This window comes from Podarcis erhardii (assembly GCF_964252035.2).
Source record: "Podarcis erhardii genome assembly, chromosome: Z".
NCBI lineage: Eukaryota > Metazoa > Chordata > Lepidosauria > Squamata > Lacertidae > Podarcis > Podarcis erhardii.
In genome coordinates this window covers 4,042,248-4,067,255 of record NC_138504.1, presented here as the reverse complement: position 1 = coordinate 4,067,255, position 25,008 = coordinate 4,042,248, and the positions used below count along the sequence as shown (strand labels likewise).

The following is a 25,008-nucleotide window of genomic DNA, read 5'->3' as shown; positions in this document are numbered from 1 at the left end:
ACCCAGCTTTTCGTAAGACCTTGTTTCCAGACCCTTTAGCCATCTTGGTCATGATTCACAAGGGGCCCTGAGGTTGAAATTAATCTAATCTAGCCCAGGCTCTACCAGTTCAGCTTCTCAGAAGCCTTTAAGAAACTTTCTGCAAAGTTCAGGGAGTTTCCACAGGAAGGCATCATAAGTATAAATTGAGAATCGCACAGCCCACAGTTGCAGATCAGCTTTGAAATAACCACATCCTGTTGTGCTGAGCACTTGTCTCTGGCAAAGCGGAGGCTGCTAGGAGGGTGATGGAGGCCTCGAGGGAACAATGGATGTTCCTTGTGCTGGTCCTCCTGTTCTTGGGCCGAACCGAGCAAGCCACAGAGAGTTCTCCACAGCAAGGTAACACACTCCCTATGGGCTGGGAGCTCGCTACCCCTGCTGTCAGGGATTCTTCAGCTGTGATTTCTGCATTGCAGGGGGTGGGATGAAATGACCCGTTGGGTGCCTTGCGACTCTGAGATTTTATGATTCTAAGAGGATGAATGCAGCAACCTCCAACCCACATTCTATCTGTTCTTCAATACTTTCTGCAATGTTGGGGAACGTCTCCTGAGCTGCAAAAAGCTACATTCAGGTCTTGTCAGTTCTTATGGCTGTGAATCCATAACTTACTTTCTTTGGTGTCCATAAACAGCTGTTGCACTTATAATGGTAAAACCACAGGGAAATATTTCCTAAAGATTGCCAGTAGGTGGGGCTGGAATGTCAGGCAAGAACAGGGAATGATTTCCACTTAACAATCACTTTCTTTCTGCCCTCGCTGAGTTGGACATAAAATCAACAGGGTGTCGTTGTTGTCAGTGCTTCTTTTGTAATAATTATAATAATAATAATAATAGTTTAGGGGTACTCTCATTTTGACTCAAAAAAATCACCATTTTATAGTTCAAATGGGGAAAAATAAATGCAGTCAATGGACAAAAGTACAAAGATTCATGAAAAAAATTAGGGGTATGAGTACCCCTGCGTACCCCCAGAAAAAAGCACTGGTTGTTGTTGTTGTTGTTTTGATACAAATGTACACCTCTGGGTTAGGGCTGCCTACATATACATCCCCCCCCAAGCAGACATCAGAAACAGTACAACAGCCTGCCTGATATAAATAAGCAGCAAGTTCCTGCCAGTCGTTGCTGCCATGCCTGAGATCATTTCCTTGCAAGTGAGGAATGAATATTATGTAGCACTTTTTGCAACATACATAAAAGGTTAATAAACAAAAATACAATAAATAATGGATGTCCATTGGAACAGTAATTAGCACTAGTATTGTTGAGAGCGGCCTTCAGCTAAGTTTTACTCAGAATGGCCCCACTGAGATTAATGGACCTAACTTAGTCATGTTCATTAATTTCAGTGGGTTCACTCTCAGTAAAACTTAGTTGAAAGTCACCTATTACAGTATTTGTTTCATTTATGAATCATTTATGAATCACTGACTGTGATGTATCTTGAAGCTATTTAACAAATTTTAACAACTTAATAAAAAATATGTGTAAAACAATTGCATGTTTAGAAACGGTAAAAACGATTGCCTGTATCATAAAAACAATTTAAAATCCAATGCTGATACCAACTTCTAATCCGTTCATCCACAGTCACCAGTTAAGAAGTAAATATCTCCTTCCCTCTCCCAACCAAAAATGTCCTGGTGTACTTTCCGACAGGACTAACTGATGAAATACAACCAGCTCAGATTGGGTAGCAAAAGTAAAGTGTTCACAAGAAGTGTTGGGGTGATGGTGCTGAATATTAGCCATTCCTGAGCACTGGGCAATTTAACCATTTACTTGAAGGATCACCCAGCCCCAGATGTGCCTTCTTGACTGGTTTGATTTGCGGAACTGGCACTATCGAAAGTGTCACATAAAGTTTGTTCTGCACTTGCAAGAAATTGATTTTTTGGTGTAGCAGCAGCTGCACTCTGGAATCCCTGCCTACTAATACATGGCACACATCTTTGTTGGATTGTTTCTGATGCCTGCCAAAATCCATTTTTTGCATAGGGAAGCCTACCTGGACACGCAATCTTATGCACATTTGATTTTCATAACTGCTGATTTCATCTGTGCTCTGCTGTTTATCAAAAGCACACTGTTTTGCAAGTGTGGCTTTTTGCCTTTTTTTAACCTAACATTTTCAGGTAAATCGCTTTAGGGCAGGGGCGAGACTAGGCTTTTTTTCACCCACCCCCCATGCATTTGTGTGCACACAAACACACAGGCTGGAAGCCTCAATGGTGCCTCTCTGGAGGCTACACCCGAGGCAAAAATCCTGGCTAGCCACCCCCCACCCTAGCTTGGGGATTATTCTTATTTATTAATTTTAGTTATATATTTATGTTTATAAATAAATGGGCAAACAAATGATCCAGCCCCATTTCAACTGAACTATGTGGCATGGTCTGTGCCTGATGTTGTATGTGTAGAGGTAATTTTGCTGGAGAGCTGTGGACAGGTTTTGTTTCAGGAAGGTTTGGTGGGCAGTGAACACAGCATGGCTTCCTTCAGAGCAGGGCTGGGGTGGGGACTTAGGCCTGGGGTGGGGGGTGAAATGCAGCTCTCTGGGCCTCATGGATACCCCCCCCCAAGTCCCAGCTTCCATGAGGCCACATTGCTCACTGGCTTTGCTTCTTGAATGTTTTTGCTTGGCTGGAATGTTTCCTCGATCTCTGAAAATGCCTCTTCCTTCCCTAGATGGGGGAAAAGAGGGAAGGGTGGTAGTGGTGGGGTGTGTGGGTGTGTGTAGAAACCAGCATATTGCAGTATATAAAAGTGAAATCTGACATTCATTGCTCCACCTACTTTTGCCTGTGGCCTGTGGCTCCGCCCCTGACAGAACCGTCCAGACTGCGCCCCCCGGCCACAGACAAATTAGCTCTACTTTCTGCCTCTCCTCCAACCCCCCTTCTGCCCATTCAATTCACCTTCTATTTAAAACAATTTCTTATGAGGCAATAATTGATATTTATATTTATGGACTTATTTTTAGTCGTTTTTGCACACACACACCCATCGCCTGTGCCCCTGGCGGGGGTCCATCTCACCCCCCCCCCCAGCTATGGCCCTTCCTGTGGCCCCACCCACCACTGGGGATTTGGCCCCCAGGGTGTTGCCCTGAATGGAATGTGGCCCTCAGGCTGAAACAAACTTCCCCACCCACATCAAGACTCACTCATGGAAGGTCCTCTCTTGCAGACCTGGAGTGCAGCGTCTTCGATTATGAATACATGGACTGTGACTGGGGCAGCAAACAGAAGCCTGCAGGAAACTATTCCCTCTACTACTGGTATGTGCTTTCCTTGCGCCTTGCTTCTCTGCTGTACAGGAACGGCTTTTGTCCAAGCTTCAGCCAATGCACCACCAACCTCTGCCAGCCTTCCACTTTCTTGGGGAGCTTCTCCCAACCCTGAGCCAGACTACACTGGGGACCAAATTAACAGAATAGCATAAGAAGACCCCTGCTGGACCAGGTCAGGGGCCCGTCTAGTCCAGCATCCTGTTCTCATAGTGGCCAAGCAAATGCCTGTGGGAAACCAAAAAGCAGGATCTTAGCACAAGAGCAACACTCTCTCCTTCTGTGGCTTCCAGAAACTGGTATTCTGAAGCATCACTGCCTCCAACCATGATGCAGTAGAACATAGTCCTCATGGCTAGTAGCCATCAATAGTCGTCTCCTCAGTTAATTTGTCCGGTCCTCTTTCAAAGCCATCCAAGTTTTGCTCTTTTCTCTAAACCAAAAAGTCCCAAATGTTGAAACCTTTCCTCAGAGCAAGGATTCCTCACATGGGAGAGAGAACAACGGCTGCTGGTTCATTAGGGTGCATTGGGCACTGGCCCTCCAACCTCAGTCTACCTATAGCCAGCCCCTATCTGCCTGCCTTATTACATACCATTCCATCATCATCATCATCATCATCATCATCATCATCATCATCATTATTTTATTTATAGCCCCTCCATATGACTGGGTTTCCCCAGGAACTCTGGGTGGTTTTCAACACCTGTAAAAACATAACTAAACATAAAACAACTTCCCTATCTAGGGCTGTCTTCACATGTCTTCTAAAGGTTGTATAGTTCCCTATCTCTTTGGCTTGGCAGTTGAGTAACTCCATACCCTCCAACATTTCTCCAGTGAAAATAGGGATCTCCTAAGGAAAAGTGGGCTATTCCAGGACCAAAGAAGAAACAGGGGCGGCTTCTGTAAATCCGACACTGTCTCTGGAAAATAGGGACACTTGGAGGGTCGGTTATTACACACAACCACCCCAAGGGGTGGCCCTGCCTGTCAGCTGCCTCCTCTTTAGTCTCAGTGTCAGCTTCTATGCAACACAGCAGGAAGGAGGGCAGAGACAGAACCAGAACAGTGGGCTCTGCCAGTTACTGCCTCTAGCTCTAGCTCCTGTTGGCCTCCCAGCCTTCTGCCCTAGCATAGACAGATACACCCAGGTTAGGCCCTTAGGGTAAATGGAGCTCTGCTCCACCAACACCTGCCCTCATCCCTCTCTTGGCATTTGAGCATCCATTTTGTAACATTTCCTTGACATCTGACCAGAGGGCGTTCCACAGGGCAGGCACCACTACCAAGAAGGCCCTCTGCCTGGTTCCCTGTAACCTCACTTCTTGCAGTGAGGGAACCACCAGGAGGCCCTCAGAGGTAACGATGGAGGTGGAGACGCTCCTTCAGGTATACTGGGCTGAGGCCGTTTAGGGCTTTAAAGGTCAGCACCAACACTTTGAATTGTGCTCGGAACGTACTGGGAGCCAATGTAGGTCTTTCAAGACCGGTGTTATGTGGTCTCTGCGGCTGCTCCCAGTCACCAGTCTAGCTGCCACATTCTGAATTAGTTGTAGTTTCTGGGTCACCTTCAAGCAGCCTGTCCACATCCTCAGAGGTAACAGATTGGAATTGATCCCATGCAATTTGACTAGACAGGAGTCTAGCACTCTCCCACCCTGGCCCTGCACCCACGGTGGAGTCTACCTTTTTTTGAATCTGAGCTACTTTATCTGCAAAAAAAAAACCCTATCTATGACTTTTAGAAGACATCTGAACACAGCCCTGTATCAGGAAATTTTAAATGTCTAATGTTTTACAATTTTTTATGTGCTGTAAGCCACCCAGAGTGGCTGAGGAAAACCAGCCAGATGGGTGTGGTATAAAAAATATTAGTACAGGTATTAGTATTAGTATTCAGAAGCATGTTCCACCTGGGCTAGAAGACAAACAACACAGGGCTGTCCTCAAGGTATTCAGGTTCTGAACTGCAGTTCTCTGATGGTGTTGAAAAGGACTAACCCCAAGCCTCATTTTGTTTAGGTATGAGTCTGACAAAGAAAAGCAGTGTGAGATTTACCTCCAGAGTGGTGATATTAACACTGGATGCCGCTTCCGTGAGATTAAACTGTTTAAATACTTTCACATTTATGTCAACACAAGTGACGGTACGAAGGTTTTCCAAAAAGAAATGCAGTTGCAGAACCAAGGTATAGATTTCCTGCTGAGCCAAACCAACTTGTGGGTGTATTTATAAGTGGGAGCCCTATAGCCCAGGGGTAGGCAACCTAAGGCCCATGGGCCGGATGCGGCCCAATCGCCTTCTCAACCCGGTCTGGGAATCAGTGTGTTGTTACATGAGTAGAATGTGCTCTTTTATTTAAAATGCATCTCTGGGTTATTTGTGGGGCATAGGAATTCGTCCCCCCCCAAAAAAAAATATAGTCTGGCCCACCACATGGTCTGAGGGATGGTGTCAGGGGCTCAGGAGCAGAGGCACAGGAAAGAGAGGAAATGGAGAGCGAAGGGGAAGAATCTGAGGGCAGCGTAGGAGAAGATGACAGTGGCCCGAGAGATTCCATGAGCCTCTCCAGCGAATCAGAAGATTCACAGAAGGGGGCGCCGGTGGCCAGGGCAAAGGGGGTCCAAAAGGGGACACTCCAGAAGCAAGGGGCCAGCGGGGACTCCCAGAGCAGCAGTTGGAGATCAGGGCCAGCTTCCCCACCAGAGCATAGTGGGGGGGAAGAGTCCCAGAGCTCGGGGCCAGCGTCTCCCCCAGCAGGGAGAGAAGATGAGTCAGGGCTGACCACGCCTCCATCAGAGAGTCAGGGAACGGAGGGGAGGCCAGGTCCAGCTAGCCTCCCGGAAGAGGGAAGTAGTGACAGAAGCAGTGTAACGGTCAGGAGGAAGGTCACTGGGTTGGCGCGAGAGCCAAGTTCAAATGTACAGGCGCGCAGGACAGCAGAGAACCCGGATTGGGAACCAGGTCCTAAAGCCCGCCGGAGGCAGGGGGAGGAGTCAGGGGACTCAGCGTCAGAAGAGTCCAGAAAGGGGAATGCCCCAGCGGACAGGAGGACCCAGAGGAGGAGAGAGCAGAGGAAGAGGTGGAGCAGGTCTAGAGTCTTAAACTGGTGTCAGAGGGGAGGAGATTCAGACGGAGCTTCGGCGGTCTAGGGTTTAAGACGTAGAGCTGCGCGCCACGGTTTTGAAATGGAGACTGAACTTCAATAAAGACTTTTGTATATAACAACGACCTGGCGTTGGTCCTCTGTGAGCTGGGACTTCGGGCAGCTCTGACAGATGGTGTACCGGCCCATGGCTAAAAAAGGTTGCTGACCCCTGCTATAGCTGGTGTGTCAGAACAGACTAATTCAGTTCAGTGAAGTTTACTGAATTATCTAAAGATCTCTGAACTATGTAAAGGAGCCCCCTTTAATTGCTGGGTGAATGGAATGTGACTAAATTCATTTGCAGGTAGAACTTTGAACAGTTTCTAAGTTCATCCCCTTACATGTTTTGTTTTTTAAAAACTATTTAAGCTCTTTGGGATTCTTTTACTTGAAGAAATGTAATTGTTGGGAAAATAAATTTAAGCATTTCACTGTAGGTGTTTGTTTTTATGTTAGTCTTGTGAGGTTCAGGTCCACACTTGTAACAGTCTTCTTAAGTGTATTTCATACTTCAGAACAGCACATTATAATATTCTCTCTCTCTCTCTCTCGCCGGGAGTTATTTGGATGACCTCAAACTGTGAACTGCTTATTTTTGTAAAGAAACAAACATGAACAGGAATTAGTTCCTCTTTGGACACGATACACTTGAATTGATTATTATTTTTCAATGAACTTTCCATGCTCTGCCTGCAACACAGGAGAAAAGAGGCCCAAATTCTTCATCCTGTTCTGCTGGGACTCAGAGCTCTTATCTGCATGATCTTATCTGCGTTTTCGGAGCTCAGCCCTGATGAAGAGTCTTCATCCTCCACCCACACTTTCCTTTCTGACCTTCGTTCTAGAGATGTATTACGTTTTTTACTCCCACTTCAGATCAGACCTAAGTCACAAAGGGGGGGCTGGAGACTAAATGCGAGCAGGCTGTCCCTTCTCATTGCCAGAGATTCTGGTTTGTTACAAAATAGATGCCCAAACGCCATGCCTAAATGGGCCCAATAAAGTGCAATTAAATTGCTGTTAAGGCTTTAAGGCAATTGTGCCTTTAATTAAAAGCTTCCTTTTTGCAGGTTCTCCCTTTTTATCAATTCCTGTTCAGTGCAGTTGAGGACTTAATGTTGACGTGCCCCTTAATTGCCTTTAATTTGTAAGCTGGTGTCTCCTACATAAAGGTAAAGGGACCCCTGACCATTAGGTCTAGTTGTGGGTGACTCTAGTTGTAGCGCTCATCTCACTTTACTGGCCGAGGGAGCCGGCGTACAGCTTCCGGGTAATGTGGCCAGCATGACTGAGCCGCTTCTGGCGAACCAGAGCAGCGCACAGAAATGCCATTTACCTTCCCGCCAGAGCGGTACCTATTTATCTACTTGCACTTTGATGTGCTTTCGAACTGCTAGGTTTGCAGGAGCAGGGACCAAGCAACGGGAGCTCACCCTGTTGCGGGGATTCGAACCACCGACCTTCTGATCGGCAAGTCCTAGGCTCTGTGGTTTAGACCACAGTGCCACCCACGTCCCACCCATGTCTCCTGCATAGAGGAGGGCAATTTTACATCCAAAGACAATGTCAACAATTTTGTACCTTTCATATATAAAATAATTTCAAATCCAATTCAGAAATAGACTGGGATCCTTTACCACATAAAATGTTCTTTGAGCTGAGAATCCAAAGAAAGGATAAGTAATGGGATCTTCTGATCTTCCAGATCATGCTGTTTCTCATGAGCATGTGGAGCTGCTCTGTGACTAGGCTGCAGATTTAGATCAGAGGTTCCCAAACTTATTTGACCTACCACTGACTTTTCAGGGTGGGGTGGGGGTGGAAATCCTACCTTCTTTAAGTGAAGAAACAGAAAGATGTAGTGACAAAATTGTGTTCTTTTATGCATCTATATTTCTACCTACATCCTAAGATATAGTAAAGAAAGATGTTGTTATAAATAAGACACCTTGAAGCTTGGAATTCTAAAATCATTTATTAAAACCAACCATAGTAACATTCACATTGCACACTGAAAATTAAGATAACAAAGATAATATTGAAAGGCATTGTCCCCATCCCACAATGGTGCCCAACCGAGCAGTGAGGGTCACTATGCAACAGGTGAATCATGTACAAATGGTTTTTCAAAAATGTTCTCTTCTTTATGCTTCCACGGCCCCCTTATTTTTATTCAATTCCCCCTAATTGCACCCAAGGCTACTGCCTCACCCCTGGATTGTTCCAGTGCCCCCTGGGGGGTGGCATCACCCACTGATTTAGATCCTGATTTGAGCCAAGGGAGGTAGAGTGGCTGTTGCATATACACTGTTGCATATTCTCCATCTCGCATATACACAGATTTCCTTTCTCTCTCCTAGTGAAACCCAGTCCACCCATTGACTTCTGCTTTGAGGAGAAGAGCAACAACCAGCTGCTACTGTCTTGGGGTTCAGCCAGCCCCAAAAGCCACTGCTTGGAGCATTATATCATGTATAAAAGCAGCAAGGACAAAAAATGGCAGGTACTGGTGTTATCTCAGTTGGGAGGGCTAAGTGCAGATTTGCCTTGACCTTCTGATGTGGAAGCCACAGCCCCCCCCCATTATAAAATATTGTTATACGGGGGGTTGGGGTTGGGGTGTGTGGCAAGGATCCCTTCAACTCCTGGGTGCTAGATCCTCCCTATAATTCCTGGTTTTAGTAAAAGTTGGAATTGATTAATTGAAGGTTTGATTAAGCTGTGCCAAACTCTGCTGGATTTGGCTTAGGCATAGTTAGCTAAGTGTGGTTCATTGGAGGAACGAAACCAATAATGGCAGAGTCATTAGCCCCTCAAGAAAGCCATTAGGAGGGTGGAGACTATGCCAAGCAAGGAAGGGTGGGGCCCCTCTTTCAGCTGTGTGTAGTGGGCAGAGAAAAGGGTCAGACATGAATCAGAGGCTGCAGCAGTGGAAGGAACAGGACCTGCTTGGGATGTGAATGCTCTGCACTCCCTCCATCTAGGCTCAGGCTGTATATACGAGTAAATAAACCATATACCATAAAGATGCCACAGTCTCCACTGTGTGTCTTTGTCTAAAAGGAAACACAGCCTCTGGTAAGTGCCCCTGGTGCCCCTGGGATCTCACACCACTTGGAGACTGGGGTGGTGTGTGTAACAATACAATTCCAAGAGTTTCCCAGTTGTGCTCCTTGCCCAAACTAAATCTTCTCATTTCTTCAGAGCCCAACTCTCATAGGAACAGATTAATCTCTCCCTTTAGGCTTCTCTCCATTTCTCATTTTGCCCGTCTAAAGTTCAGCTCTTCACCTTTCCTCAGCAGTGTATGGAGACCCATAGCTGCTTCCAGCTTCCTGCGAAATTTCATGGGGGGCCCATGGAATCTTGCAGAGTTCTTATGAGATCTCACAGGGCTCTCATGAGATCACTGGTCAGCAAGGCTTCAGCCAGGGTGCACTCAGGGCGGCACTTTCCTGTTTCACCTCAGGCAGCAAAATGTTCTGGGCCGCCCCTTGTGATGGTGAGTTCCATAGTTGTAACTCTCCACTCTGTGAAGAGGTGCTTTTATTTTGTCTGTCCTGGACCTCCCAACGTTCAGCTTCGCCAGACAGCCCCAAGTTCTAATATTATATGAGAGGAAGAAAAGATATGTCCTCTGCACTGCATAATCATATCAACTTGTATCGTGTCTTCTCTTGCCAACTATTTCTCTGAACTAAAAAGCCACAAATGATGAAACCTTTCCTCACAGAGAGTTGCTCCATCCCCTTGATCATTTTACTCAGTTGCGGGGGAAGAGCTGCTGGGTTTCGCATGAGGCTGATTGGGGGAGGCACCAAGGGCGGGGGGGGGGGTGCTGCTGTTGCTGCTGCTGCTGCTTTCTGTGCCAGGTGCACATTTACCTCTCTGGCATTCCCTTTCAGGAGGTGAAGACCAATGATATGAAGTACAGCGTAGCCAGTGTGGATCCCAAAAAGCTCTACACGTTCTATGTCAAGTCTAAAGTAAGGTCTGTTTGTGCAACCACAAACGTTTGGAGCGACCCAGCCGGTCCTTTATTCTGGGGGACAAACACCACTAGGGAAGGTACAGACGATCTTTCTATTATTGTTGGGCGGTGGTATGATGCTGTGGTATGATGCTTTCATCTTTGTTGGAAGCCGCCCAGAGTGGCTGGGGAAACCTAGCCAGATGGGCGGGGTACAAATAATAAATTATTATTATTATTATTATTATTATTATTATGCTGGAAGCCACAGAGGATGAATCAGGTCTAGGAGACCATGGAGAGGGAGTTCTGACTGAACAAGAGTTGGGAGCAGAATGAAGCCTTTTAAACCTCTGTATTCTGACTTCCTCCTTGAGGCTTCACCTCCTTGGAGAGAACGGAGAATCCTTGAAGGGCCCAGCCCTCTAGCCAGGGCTGGATTAACCATTGATCAAAATAAGCACTGCTTAGGGCATCAAAGGAAGGGGGGGCACCAGAGAAATTTTCCATTGCCGGATTTACCATGAACCATATGGTGCAGCTGGAAAAAACAAAAGACCCCCACAATAATGGGGGGGGGGGAAACACACAAAAAATAATAAAAATAATACTGAAACAACAATAATAGAGGTTAATGATATAGATTGATCCTGGGAATGCAACAAAATTAGAGTCTGCTAACTATGGTAGTAAACTGCCACTCAGTCCACTGAGACTCACATGATCATTCAGAATAGCAGTAACAATGAATTGCACATTTATTCAAAAACCCACTTAAAACTATTTGCTGCAATTAATTCAGCAGAACAGATGAACTTGATCCAGCGATAACGGCTTTTCAAAGTCTGGCAGTCATTTAACAAGAAATCTTAGATGCCACACTGAGTTACTGCTTCATTGCTCAGTCCATTCATAATGCAATGGATGAGCTTGATGAGGGGGTGCCAGTTTCCCAATGCCTGGTTCAAAGCCATAGTAGAATCATAGAATGGTAGAGTTGGAAGGGATAGCTCAGCTGGTAGAGCATGAGACCCTTAATCTCAGGGTTGTGGGTTCGAGCCCCATGTTGGGGAAAAGATTCCTGCATTTCAGGGAGCTGGACTAAAATGATGCTCATGGTCTCTTGAGACTCTGCAATTCTATGATTCTATGCAGGAAAGTCACTTAGCAGGAATCTTAAACCACCACCTCCCTGCTACCCCCTGAGTGAGTTGTGCTGGTTGCTGATTTGCTATAGGGTAAGGTTCAAGGCCATTTTCCTGATTTATAAAGCCCTTAGCAACTTGGTCCCAAAGGACCTTAAAGGCTCACTGATTTCTTACACTCTACTTCAACCACTGAGATCTTCCTGGTGGTTCCAGAAGCCCTGCGCTCTTGTTGGCCTTAGCCAGAGACCAAGCCTTTGGTGTGGCAGGCCATGCCCTGTGGAACTCCCTGCCAATAGAGGTTCGGCAGAAACAATCCCTGCCTTCTTTAAGATACCCCCTGAAAACTAGATTGTTTAGATAAGTTTGTAATAAGAATTTCTCTTTTTAACCCACCAGCATTTATTGATGTGTTTAGTGATGCTTTAAGTGACATCTTTCTGAATTTATTATAACTTTGTATGTTGTATATCGCCTTGCTCTATATTTATGGAAGTGCAGATTATAAATCATTTAGTTACCTGGAAACTGAGGTTTCTACAACTAAAATGGATTAAAGTGCCTAGCACAACAAATCCATGTTTTTTTCCTTTTGAAAAAAAAATATACCATATTTTTCTGTGTATAAGACATGGGGGTTTTTTAACCAAAAATTAGGTTTAAATTTGGGGCTCGAGTTATACACGGGTAGTGCTGAGGGGTGTTTTCTTAATTTGGAGTCCCCAAAAATAGGGGGCGTTTTATACATGGGGGGGCATCTTCTTGCAGATTGGAAGGTGATTGGGAAATGCATCATAAAGTGAGAAAATTGTTAATGGGAAAATGTCTAAGAGATATAAAGACAGTGCAAGCAAGTCAGGGTGAAAGCAAGATGAGTGATTTTTGCCATATGACTTCCCTGCGAATAAATAGGAATAAATGCTTAATAAAGCCCAGATGTAATCTAACCTCCAAGGAAGCTTTGTGAAAGTGAATCATGACAAATGCTGATTAAACAGGTTGTCTGGAGAAGCCCCTAATGTTGCAGGAAACTGTAGCAACTGAACTTGCAGATAACTATATATATATATATATATATGCCCTAAACAGGATTGTTCCATAAAAAGAAATATTTATAATCATTCAACCCTTCCACTCATCTTATAAAATGCAGTTTGAAAAATAATGGGTGGGAGAATTAAAGAGATCTGATATTGCTTGCTTCTCCATGGGGGCGATGAGCTGAGAAAGGTGTAGGGAGGGGGAGGCCTTTTTTCGAGGGGTGTTTCACAAATATAAAAACAACTGCTGTTTCAATTCTAATTCAAAACAGTGGATTCTGAAGGGCTTTTCAAAAGTAAGCAGTACTGCCCTCTACTGGGCACTGTGGGGCCTGCAACTTCTAAGATCCATGTTTGAGATTAAAAGTGCTTCCAGATGCTTTTGTTTATAGAACTTTTGAGTTTGGTTTGGTTTTGCAAGGAGGTAATAATAATAATAATAATACTTTTATTATTTGTACCCCACCCATCTGACTAGGGACTCAGCTATACAGCTGCAAATATAATGTTTTAAGTGCATTATACAAATGTGACACTAGATGGCAATGGTGAGCTTAATGACAAATTCAATGCACTTTTTAAAACTTTTTTTTTAAAAAAACAATTTTCACAGCTTTTATATATGTGTGTGTGTCTAGATTCTACCTGGGTTGCCCCGGCCACTCTGGAGGGCTTCCAGCGTGTATTAAAACATAATAAAACATTAAAAAACTTCCCTAAATAATAATATAAGTCAAGTTATAAGTCAAGCCACTGCCATCTCAAAAAACATCCAGTCTTTAGGGGAAGGCGAAAACGGTTTTGTTGAGCAAGAGCCCCAAATCAGATTTAATAACTGTGCAACCTGAACTTTGCAGTAGGTGATGGAGTCCCACCTTGAAAGAGTCTGCAAGTGCTCCCAACAAATGACAGATCCCTAGGATGCCTCCTTGTTGGCTGAGTCCCACCTGCAAGCTGCAGCAGTGGGACATGGCCTCCCTTTCTGGAGCAACTGCAGAGAGACACCTCTGTTTCCCCAGCGGCACTTGGCTTTAAGCCAGAAATTAGGCAGGAAAGCTGTGAGACCAGAGTTTCCAGAGGCCTGTATTGCTGCCTCCTGTGTTTGACTGGCTACCCAGCCCCTCCAGGAACAACACAGCCTCCAACATTCCTTGGATGAGAATAAGGACATTCTATTCTACATCAGCATCACTGATTGAGCATCTTCTGGTCAGGAACAAAAGTTATTTAAGGATACATACAAAACTGTGGAATTTAGGGGAGCCTGAGGGAAGAAGAAAACCCCCAATCAGTAAATACAACTAGCTAGCACTGATACTGATGTAGAACAGAAGCTACTTCCCTCTTTTCATCTGAGGAATGTTGGATTGTATGGAACAATGTCCCTCGTCTAGGCAGCTCCAGTACCTAGGGAAGGTAGGGAGAGGCAATGTGAGGCTATTCCTCTTTCTCTGGGGCATGCTTTCTAACGCCCAGGCTTGTCTCACTCAGATGACCCTCCTGTCTCAATCTGGATACAGAGAATCATCATCCCTGTAGGTTCTTTCATCCTCCTGCTTCTCCTTCTCTTGATCCTAATGCGCATGGAGAGGTAAGTTGAGCAATCATACTAGACCCATGGCTGACTTTGCTTTGTGGGACATGGGGGAACAGCCTAGCTGGCAACTGGGAACAGCTCACCAGTAAAGACGGTTGGTTTCCCCATGCTTGCTCTCTCATCTCTGTTCTATCCAAAATGGCTCAGAAGGTGAATGATGTTCTGTGACAAGCAAATGTTGGCAACTGAGGGTCATGGATGGCTATCATCCAGATCCCCACGTTTCAGAGGCCATTAGCTGCTAGTGCCTCTGCTGGGAGCCCTGGGATTGGCCTGAACAATTGAGCAGCCTTTCCCAAACCTGATGCCCTCCATATATTTTGGAGTACAACTCCCATCATCCCTAGCTAATGCCAGGATGATGGGAGCTGAAGTCTGAAGTATCTAGAAGGCCCCAGTTTGTGGAAGGCCCCAGTGGGGGAACTGACCATGTCATCTGTCATCAAGGCCAATCAGCAGCAGCAACAGCAGCTGAACAACAGATGGAGGGGTGTGTGCAGTACTTCAGATTTCTTGGCACGGTTTCAAAAGCATTTTAAGAGCAAACAAAAATGAGCCTTACAAAATAATGTGCCACAAAAAACAAATTTCATTTTGAGTGCTTTTGCTGCAGACCGAAGGCTAGTTTAAAAAGAAGAAATGGTCCTTGCAGAGCACTGACTTCACTGACTTCACAGCAGAGAAAAAGGGCTTGTCAGTTTGCTCTGTTGCCGCTCAGCCAGAATGATTTTCAGTACACGATGAGGTCACTTTTTCCATACACATCTCATCACAGACTGAAAACCAATCCAGCTCTATGACGGAACACAGTTCACTGAGTGGCCAGGACTGACTTTTATGAATGAGCCCCACAAATAAGGCTGATGTTCTTGGAAAGATCAACAGTGCCACCTTGCTGGGGATGGTCGTTGGTTTGGCTCTCCAGGCAACATTCCCTTAGAGGGAGAACTCTTTGCAATTCTGGGCACTCTACCTAGTATCTCTCAAAACAATAAAGAGAAGACCCCCACCTCTAATCAATTTAACTTCCCCACAGAGTTTGGCTGGTACTGATGCCCAGAATTCCCAACCCCAGGAATAAATTTGAAGATCTTTTTACTGCGCACCAAGGCAATTTCTCGGTAAGAAACTGGGCTATGTAGACTCTCTATCCTCTCGAGATAATCTCCCAGGTCAGAAGCCCTGCCCCACATGAGTATAACATTGCTAGGAAAGGGGTAAGGGGCATGCCTCTGCCCCAGATATTTTTTTCAGTGCTCCAAGTATTTCTGAGTGGGCGAATGATTTTGGGAACAATTTTATTGTGGGTGATCTTGGCTAGGATATTAATTTGGGGAAAACAATAATTTAAGGACACATTACCTATTTATGATTTGGGGAGGTAATCAGGGGTGATTTAAAGGTAAATTGGATTTATTTGGACAGGTTCTGTTGGGAAATCAATTGGGGGAGGGGTTAAAGGAATTAAAATGCACTGTCCCAGGGAGGAGTGAAACTTAAGAAGAACATGCCTGTGATCATTTAGATGGGAAATTTGGTAGCTTGTGTTCTGCAACATTTGAAGTCAGAATTTGCATCTCTGCATAGAGAGATGGCAAAATGCCTGCAGAGGACTGAGTCGGCCAAGCCTCAGATAACTGGAGGCTCTAAGGCTTGCAGAATCTCAGATTCTAGTTTTGCAAGCGTACTGTCTGTGCACAACTATATCTCTACATTGTGGGTGGCATAGAAAGGCAGAAGAAGATCAGTGCTTTTGTCTTTTCTGGGCCATCACTTGAGCAAGTGAAGAAACTGCCCAGCCCAGAAGGAAATCCATGGAGGCAGGCATAGCAGAGTGGGTTACCTCATTCCATTCTCAACATTTTCTTTCCCTGCAGGAATGGGCAGGGGTCTCCAAGGATGCAGTGGAGAGCTTCAAGCCCAACTATCGTGAAAGCATTTGCTGTGTCAGCGAGCTGTTCCCTGGTGGGGGCTATTTACCCATCTGCAACAATGCCATGGGCAAGGCTGGAGGAGTGGCTGGCATTCCTGCAGACCCTACCCTCAAGGTCAACATCGAGTAGGGCCTGTGGAACAGCCACTTGTGGGTCTGTCATGCTCCCTGGCTAGGAGCTTCTGAGGCTACTGCCCATCTTTTTAGAGAACCTTTCCCCAAAAGCATTGACCCCTTAGAAATCCTTGATCCCTCAGCCAGCCCATCTATAGATACAGCCCTGCCAAGTGTTCTTTTACGTCTGCAGACTTAGGAACAGGGTTTAAGGTCCTTCTTTCTCCAGCACTTGCCCTTTTCCATCCCTTATCTTTCCTCTGCTTGGCCTCCAAGCTGCTTTTGTTTTCAGTTTAGTTTATTTGGTGCTAACGGCACATTTGCACAGTATGTCCAAAACGCACTCATCACACATTTGAAGCACATAACTTTCCTACAAAAAATACTGGGCACTGTGGTTTCCCCTGCACAGAGCTATACAAACTATAGCTTCCATGATTCTCAAGGGGGAAGTAGTGTGCTTTTAATGTATGTTGTGGATCAACCCCTCTAGCCCTCAGGTACATTGTAGGGTTATCAAGTCTTCCACAGTATACATAATATTCACAATATGCATGCACACAAATTGTGCCTTATGAAGTAAGAATATAACAAAACAGGTGAATGCTCAGAAGCAGTTGGAAAATGCATAGTTTTAACTCTGAATTCATCTTCCCTTTAATCGCTTTGGCCTGGTTTTGATGGCTATGGAGAAGAACTTGGCCATATTTTCTGTACATACCACACATTTAAAGCACATGCTTTCCCTCAAAGAATCCTGGGAACTAGTTTCTTAAGGGAGCTGGGAATTCCAGCTTTTTTTGGGGGGGGGGGTAATTACAGTTCCCAGAATTTTTTTTGCAGAAAGCCATGTGCTTTGGATGTGCTTTCGGTTTATAGTGTCTGTGCATCCTTAGGTTTGGAGTTGGCCGTTAAAAAAAGAAAGAGAGAATTCTCCTGAGGCTGTGTATGAACACTGTACCTTTGAAGCACATTCGAAGCTCATTCTTTCCCTCAAAGAATTCTGGGCATTGTAGTTTGTTTAGGGTTACTGGGAGTTGTAACTCTGTGAGGGGTAAACTACAGTGTCAAGAATTCTTTGAGGGGAAGAATATGCTTTGAATGTCCTTTCAAGATATAATGTATAGAGGAATTATTGAGAAGATAAATTGTGATCTTTTAGTCCTATAAAATATGGAGGATAGAATAACATGTGGATAAGACACTGACATAGCAGCTTTGGTGAGGGAAAACTCTCAGGCGTCATCTGTTTCTATTCCAACCCATGAAATTTCTGTTGTCCTTCTTCCTGCTGTGTACTGCTTCTTCTGCTTCCTCTGATGACCATATGCAGACACATCACTATTATGCCTAATAAAAAGGATTGATTTGCCTCATTATTTCTCTCTGGTGCATCCTTACAGTCCTGCTACTCATATAACTATGCAGCCCAGGGTGGCATTAAGGCTGTGTTCACATGTTTACTATCCATCCAGTGCACTCCCACCACTGGTCTGGGAAGCAATTGTAGGCTGCCATCTGTCTTGAGAGACAATTGAGTGTGCCTCCGAGTGTGAAGCCAAACGACTGCTTTAGTGACATGAAAGAGACCTCCCTGGAGCGCAAGCCTGGGCAGTGGGTATGGAAGTGCCGGGCTGCCCATCACTTGGGCTTGGAGGAGGGTGGGGGAACTTGAATGTGGCCTGAAGAGAAGTCCACTGTTATGTACCAAGCTTGGATCCTAGAACAATAGGTAGGTAGGATCCTAGAATGGAACAACTGATTGGCCTGCAGGAGAAGACCAATCAGGCTCCAGGAGAGAAGCAGAATCAGCCAGTCAGACAGGACTCATTGTGTAAATAATGTATATAAAAGCCTGAGGTTTGGGGGACAATTCAATCACTGTTTTACAAGCTGCAATAAAGAGCATGAAATCACTGCAGGACTCTGAGTATATTTCATCCACCCTCTCACCTGCAGGCCATATCTGGTCATGATGATTCTCCAAGTGATGATTCTTTGCTGGCATCGCCCACATTCTCCAGATCCACGGCCCCATCCTGCTTGAAAGCAGAGAGCAAGTTCAGCTCATGACACTCCTGGATATCTGAAAAACAGGCCAAGAGAGATGTGGATGCAATAGTTTGAAACAGTTGCTGCAGCAGCCACGGGATTTCTTAACATGGCCTGGGCAGGGTGACCGAGCAGGGAGTGTCAGCATAGCAAGCAAAGTGAGCAACAGCAAGCTCAGTGAGATTTGCCCACAAGGCCTTGAGTGGAGTTCAGCAGCAATGTGTTGCTAACTTCTTTTTTCCATTTTGCTCAGAGCCAGAGGAAGACTACAGGAAGGAGTTGCCAACAGCAGAGGTCAACATTTGCTCTTTAAAGTTGTTGCTGGCATTTGTCTGTCTCGAGAGACAATGGAGTGCACCTCCAGGGGTGAAATCAAATTGAAGTGTCCTCCCTGGCCCACAAGTTTGGGCAGTGTCCCAGGCCATCCAGACAACAAGATCCACCTGCCAGCTTCACTGAGGTGGTCCAAAGCAAAACAGAGCAATACGTTTGGGACCCGCTTGGCTGCAGGAGTTGCCAGAAGGAGGCGTACAAGGCCCGATCCAACCATCTTAGGGACTCCACTCTGGATTTGTGTAGGGTTTACTCCTGAGCCTTTTCTTCTCCTGAATGTATCCCACAAGCCAGTGGAGGTTTAGAATCTGAGTTTTCATTCTTCTACATGGGTTACCTTCCCAGGTGGACAAGCCCCACCTGCCCCCTTGTTTCCCTCTACAGCACGTGCAAAAGCTGCCTTCTTGACCATTGGACCCACGGTTGGTCTGATCCTCTCAGTATGCTGGAGCTTGTCTTTGCATGCAGGGAAGTCCCTAACACACCGATGGTTTGACCCACTGACTTCCCTCACCTGGTTTAGCCGGCCAGTCAAAGCCATTCCCAGGATGTGGCCACTGTCTCATTCTGACAGCTTCTAGGAGCCGCAAGTGAGAGGGTGGGGACAAAAAGGTGGCACACCAGAAGGATCATAGAATCATAGAATCATAGAGTTGGAAGAGACCACAAGGGCCATCAAGTCCAACCCCCTGCCAAGCAGGAAACACCATCAGAGCACTCCTGACATATGGTTGTCAAGCCTCTGCTTAAAGACCTCCAAAGAAGGAGACTCCACCACACTCCTTGGCAGCAAATTCCACTGTCGAACAGCTCTTACTGTCAGGAAGTTCTTCCTAATGTTTAGGTGGAATCTTCTTTCTTGTAGTTTGGATCCACTGCTCCGTGTCCACTTCTCTGGAGCAGCAGAAAACAACCTTTCTCCCTCCTCTATGTGACATCCTTTTATATATTTGAACATGGCTATCATATCACCCCTTAACCTCCTCTTCTCCAGGCTAAACATGCCCAGCTCCCTTAGTCATTCCTCATAAGGCATCGTTTCCAGGCCTTTGACCATTTTGGTTGCCCTCCTCTGGACACGTTCCAGTTTGTCAGTGTCCTTCTTGAACTGTGGTGCCCAGAACTGGACACAGTACTTCCCTTGATCTAGATGCTATACTCCTACTGATGCAGCCCAGAATTGCATTGGCTTTTTTAGCTGCCGTGTCACACTGTTGGCTCATGTCAAGTTTGTGGTCAACCAAGACTCCTAGATCCTTCTCACATGTACTGCTCTCAAGCCAGGTGTCACCCATCTTGTATTTGTGCCTCTCATTTTTTTTGCCGAAGTGCAATACTTTACATTTCTCCCTGTTAAAATTCATCTTGTTTGTTTTGGCCCAGTTCTCTAATCTGTCAAGGTTGTTTTGAAGTGTGATCCTGTCCTCTGGGGTGTTAGCCACCCCTCCCAGTTTGGTGTCATCTGCAAATTTGATCAGGAGCACAACTGTAATTGATCAGGAGCACAACTGTAATTTGATCAGGAGCACAACATGTCCACTCTATTCTGTATCTAGTCCTTTGTTTCTTATGAAATACTGCATCTTGATGTGCCTCCCCTCAAAACTAGCTTCAATTGAGAAAAAGGAACTACCTATCTGTGTTTTAAGCCACCAATACACAGGCAGCCTAAGACACATTTCCTTTTCTAGTGGGGATCTCTAGTTGTGATCTTTCACTGCAGTTAAGAACATTGTCAAATTACATGGGAAGGGCCATAGCTCCCCGGTATAACTCCTGGTTTGAGCGCAGAAGGTGCCCTGTCCAATCCTTGGCATCGCCAGGTAGGGCTGAGTGAGTTCCCTGTCTGAAACCTTGGAGAGCTGCTGCCGGTCATAGCAGACAATATTGGACCAATGAGTCTGATTCATTATAAGGCAACTTCCTATGTTCCATTCCTGAGCTTCTGCATCTGGACACATTTTTACCTTTTGAACTGGCTTGTCCTAGATAAATGTCACCACCACTTTTCGCTAATTGCAGAATTGAGGTCAACATTTATACTGCTGTCCAAAACAGAGGGGGGGGGGTTAAAATAATTGATTGGATTCTTAACTGTATAGATAACAAACAGAAAATATGAAGTCAACATAGAACATCCCCCCATCCGCCATAAGAAAACAGGAGATCTGGAGCACTGGCTCCATATGTAAGGAAGTCATACATCAGTGGGAGGGGAGGATAAGTACAAACACAAGAATAGAAGCTGGACCTTGACAGAAGACCATAAGAAGATGATGCAAGCCAAATCGTTCTTGCGGTTTCTCACAGATGTTCTTTTCTGTGATTAGAGGTATACATTGCTACAAAAGTTGGGCGCCACCCCCACCCCGACTCTCTGCCAAGCAGCAGCAAGATTTCAGAGGGTTCCAAGCACTCACCCAGAGTCTGTGCTCCTTTGGAGAATCATAGAATTGTAGATTTGGAAGGGATCATGAGGGCCATCTAGTCCAACCCCCTGCAATGCAGGAATCTTTTGCCTAACATGGGGCTCAAACCCACAACCCTGAGATCAAAAGTCTCATGCTCTACCAACTGAGCAATTTGAAGAACTGAAGACACAGCAGAAACTCCTGCTTTAAGAAATATGGTTTATTGACCTATATACACCTTCAGTCTGCATGGAGAGAGTCCAGATCTTACAGCATGGTCCTTTCAAGAGGGGCTTGTACTTCATAGCAGAACAGCACTGGAGTCCAAGTCATCTCTCCTAACCAGACTTCAGTCAACCTTTCCAAAATGGATCTCAGTTTTGGCCTCTTTCTGCTTCTTCCCAGCATACCTTGCTCTGAAGACTCTTTTCCTGTCACCTTTCACCCATTTACTCTGGGAACCTTCTGTCTGCCCAGGCCCAAGATTCCTCTTACAAGGGCCATCAACACTTTTTGTCACATTAACTCCTTTACCCCAGGTGGGGCCCTGTCTTGGTAAGAAAGCTTTGCCTGTATTTTCCCTCCTGCCTGCAATCTTCCCTTCAATACTCCACCTAACCAAAATCCTGTTGTTGTTGTTTAGTCATTTAGTCGTGTCCAACTCTTCATGACCCCATGGACCAGAGCACACCAGGCACTCCTGTCTTCCACTGCCTCCTGCAGTTTGGTCAAACTCATGCTGGTAGCTTCGAGAACACTGTCCAACCATCTCGTCCTCTGCCGTCCCCTTCTCCTTGTGCCCTCCATCTTTCCCAACATCAGGGTCTTTTCCAGGGAGTCTTCTCTTCTCATGAGGTGGCCAAAGTATTGGAGCCTCAGCTTCACGATCTGTCCTTCCAGTGAGCACTCAGGGCTGATTTCCTTCAGAATGGATAGGTTTGATCTTCTTGCAGTCCATGGGACTCTCAAGAGTCTCCTCCAGCACCATAATTCAAAAGCATCAATTCTTCGGTGATCAGCCTTCTTTATGGTCCAGCTCTCACTGGGAAAACCATAGCTTTAACTATATGGACCTTTGTTGGCAAGGTGATGTCTCTGCTTTTTAAGATGCTATCTAGGTTTGTCATTGCTTTTCTCCCAAGAAGCAGGCGTCTTTTAATTTTGTGGCTGATGTCACCATCTGCAGTGATCATGGATCCCAAGAAAGTAAAATCTCTCACTGCCTCCATTTCTTCCCCTTCTATTTGCCAGGAGGTGATGGGCCCAGTGGCCATGATCTTCGTTTTTTTGATGTTGGGCTTCAGACCATATTTTGTGCTCTCCTCTTTCACCCTCATTAAAAGGTTCTTTAATCCATGAATCCTGGTCAATTTCAGTTTCTTCAGCACCAGTAGTTGGTGCATAAACCAAAATCCTACCATTTATCAATTTCTAGGGTTTGGGGGGTGTCCCCCAATATTTAATAAAATAACAAGGTCCCACCGTATTGTACTAAAAGGCAGTGGCTGTTCTTTACGCTGCCATGAATGTAGATTGTGGGTAATCTTTTCTAAAATTGCATAGTTCCAAATGTTTTTATACGGTGCCTGCAAGAAAGGATTGCTCAAAAGTTTGTGTTGTTGTACTACCGTTTGCCTAGCAGCAATAAATAAGAATGTCAAAAAGTTCTTTACAGGAACTACCATGAGGCAGAGTGAGGCAACTGCCTCAGGTGGCAAATGTTGAGGGGCAATGAGTGGAGAGAGCTCTGTGCATGCATCCCATGCAGCATCTCCTGCACCCAGTAAACTACTAGGCCATTGCCCTTGGGGTGCAATAGGGGCTTTTGTACATGGAATGGGACTGGGAGGAGGAAGCAACTTTTGCCCTTTGCTTCAGGCAGCAAAACCCCTTGGACATTTGAAGGACCCCTGGTTCCTTCAAATGTAAGGATAATATAAACAAATACGGGGAGTAAACAATAGTTTATGTAACTGATGCAGAAAGCTCTTTCTGGACCAGTGTCCAAAATTTACTTACACCAGGACATTCCACCATAGGTAGAAATAAGTGTCTTTCAAGGCACAGCCTCTCCAACAATTGGGACTGTAGGGTGGGTTGATATATTTTAATTGTGTGGGAGTTCTATACTGAATATTGTTCTGAAATGTCTTGCTCAAATCTGTTTTGTATGAACATGTTGCAGATGCATTCAAGAAATGATTTAGTAGCCTGGTTTGCACAAAATGCTGTACTGTGGTTTATTAAGCCATAGTTTAGTGACATGTGAGCTTTGTGCAGCTTAACTATGTTTGGCTTACTGCCAACAAACAGTGGATTTGTAACTGGCTGACTGACCGAACCCAAAGGGTGCTCATCAATGGTTCCTCTTCATCCTGGAGAAGAGTGACTAGTGGGGTGCCACAGGGTTCTGTCTTGGGCCCAGTCTTATTCAACATCTTTATCAATGACTTGGATGATGGACTCAAGGGCATCCTGATCAAATCTGCAGATGACACCAAACTGGGAGGGGTGGCTAACATCCCAGAGGACAGGATCACACTTCAAAACGACCTTGACAGATTAGAGAACTGGGCCAAAACAAACAAGATGAATTTTAACAGGGAGAAATTTAAAGTATTGCACTTGGGCAAAAAAAATGAGAGGCACAAATACAAGATGGGTGACACCTGGCTTGAGAGCAGTACATGTGAAAAGGATCTAGGAGTCTTGGTTGACCACAAACTTGACATGAGCCAACAGTGTGACACGGCAGCTAAAAAAGCCAATGCAATTCTGGGCTGCATCAATAGGAGTATAGCATCTAGATCAAGGGAAGTACTGTGTCCAGTTCTGGGCACCACAGTTCAAGAAGGACACTGACAAACTGGAACGTGTCCAGAGGAGGGCAACCAAAATGGTCAAAGGCCTGGAAACGATGCCTTATGAGGAATGACTAAGGGAGCTGGGCATGTTTAGCCTGGAGAAGAGGAGGTTAAGGGGTGATATGATAGCCATGTTCAAATATATAAAAGGATGTCACATAGAGGAGGGAGAAAGGTTGTTTTCTGCTGCTCCAGAGAAGCGGACATGGAGCAATGGATCCAAACTACAAGAAAGAAGATTCCACCTAAACATTAGGAAGAACTTCCTGACAGTAAGAGCTGTTCAACAGTGGAATTTGCTACCAAGGAGTGTGGTGGAGTCTCCTTCTTTGGAGGTCTTTAAGCAGAGGCTTGACAACCATATGTCAGGAGTGCTCTGATGGTGTTTCCTGCTTGGCAGGGGGTTGGATTCGATGGCTCTTGTGGTCTCTTCCAACTCTATGATTCTATGATTCTATGAATAGAATCTTGTTTGGTTTTTAACTGTGGCTTAGCATTACATGTGAACCCAGCATTATTATTAACCTTGCTTTGGCTTACCACCCCACCCTAAACACTCACCAAACTACAAATATACTAGGGGTATAGCATTTGGGACAGGAACCATGGTTTGTCTGATCATCTGCTGGACAACACCTGGTTGATTCATGTTTTGTGACTTAATCAAACCATGGCATAGTGTCATGTGTGAAGAAGGCCAGTGACTTTAGGTCACATCAAGGAGCATTCTGCTGGGATCACTCAGTCAGTAGAGCATGAGACTGTTAATCTTAGTTTCCTACATTGCAAGGCGTTGGACTAGATGACCCCTCTGGTCCCTTCCTACAATTCTATAATTCTATTATATTCATTCTTAGAATCCTAGAATCGTACAGTTGGAAGGGACCCCAAGGGTCATCTCATTCAACCCCCTACAATGCAATCTCAGCTAAAGCATCCATGACAGATGGCCATCCAGTCAACTGCCTATAAACCTGCAAGGAAGGAGAGTCCACAACCTGCTTCACTGAGCTAAATGGACCAATGATCAGATTCGGGATAAGGCACCTTCCTGCACCCCT

The 25,008-nt window shown here is 45.4% G+C and overlaps 1 protein-coding gene and 1 long non-coding RNA gene across 2 annotated transcripts in view; one reads left to right on the top strand and one right to left on the bottom strand.

Annotated features, from left to right (window-relative positions):
* Window positions 1-224: 224 nt before the first annotated feature.
* IL2RG (interleukin 2 receptor subunit gamma) lies at window positions 225-18,203 on the top strand. The gene is made up of 8 exons (XM_081848417.1): window positions 225-381; window positions 3,237-3,327; window positions 5,362-5,528; window positions 8,849-8,991; window positions 10,394-10,556; window positions 14,135-14,234; window positions 15,277-15,361; window positions 16,118-18,203. The coding sequence occupies exons 1-8, from the start codon at window positions 288-290 to the stop codon at window positions 16,301-16,303; spliced, it is 1,029 nt and encodes a 342-aa protein (XP_081704543.1). The 5' UTR covers window positions 225-287; the 3' UTR covers window positions 16,304-18,203.
* Window positions 17,526-25,008, bottom strand: part of LOC309334224 — a 20,522-nt gene continuing 13,039 nt past the window's right edge. The window contains exons 3-4 of the long non-coding RNA XR_014152954.1: window positions 18,241-18,373; window positions 17,526-17,637 (exon numbers count right to left, since the gene is read on the bottom strand). This is a non-coding gene — a long non-coding RNA (uncharacterized lncRNA). The remainder of the gene's footprint in view (window positions 17,638-18,240; window positions 18,374-25,008) is intronic.

Bases quoted from the DNA above. Each gene is read 5' to 3' on its own strand.
- IL2RG (XM_081848417.1), top strand. From the start codon at position 288: ATGGAGGCCTCGAGGGAACAATGGATGTTCCTTGTGCTGGTCCTCCTG. The intron at 382-3,236 runs GTAACACACTCC...CCTCTCTTGCAG, and splicing joins AGAGAGTTCTCCACAGCAAG to ACCTGGAGTGCAGCGTCTTC. The intron at 10,557-14,134 runs GTACAGACGATC...TGTCTCACTCAG, and splicing joins GACAAACACCACTAGGGAAG to ATGACCCTCCTGTCTCAATC.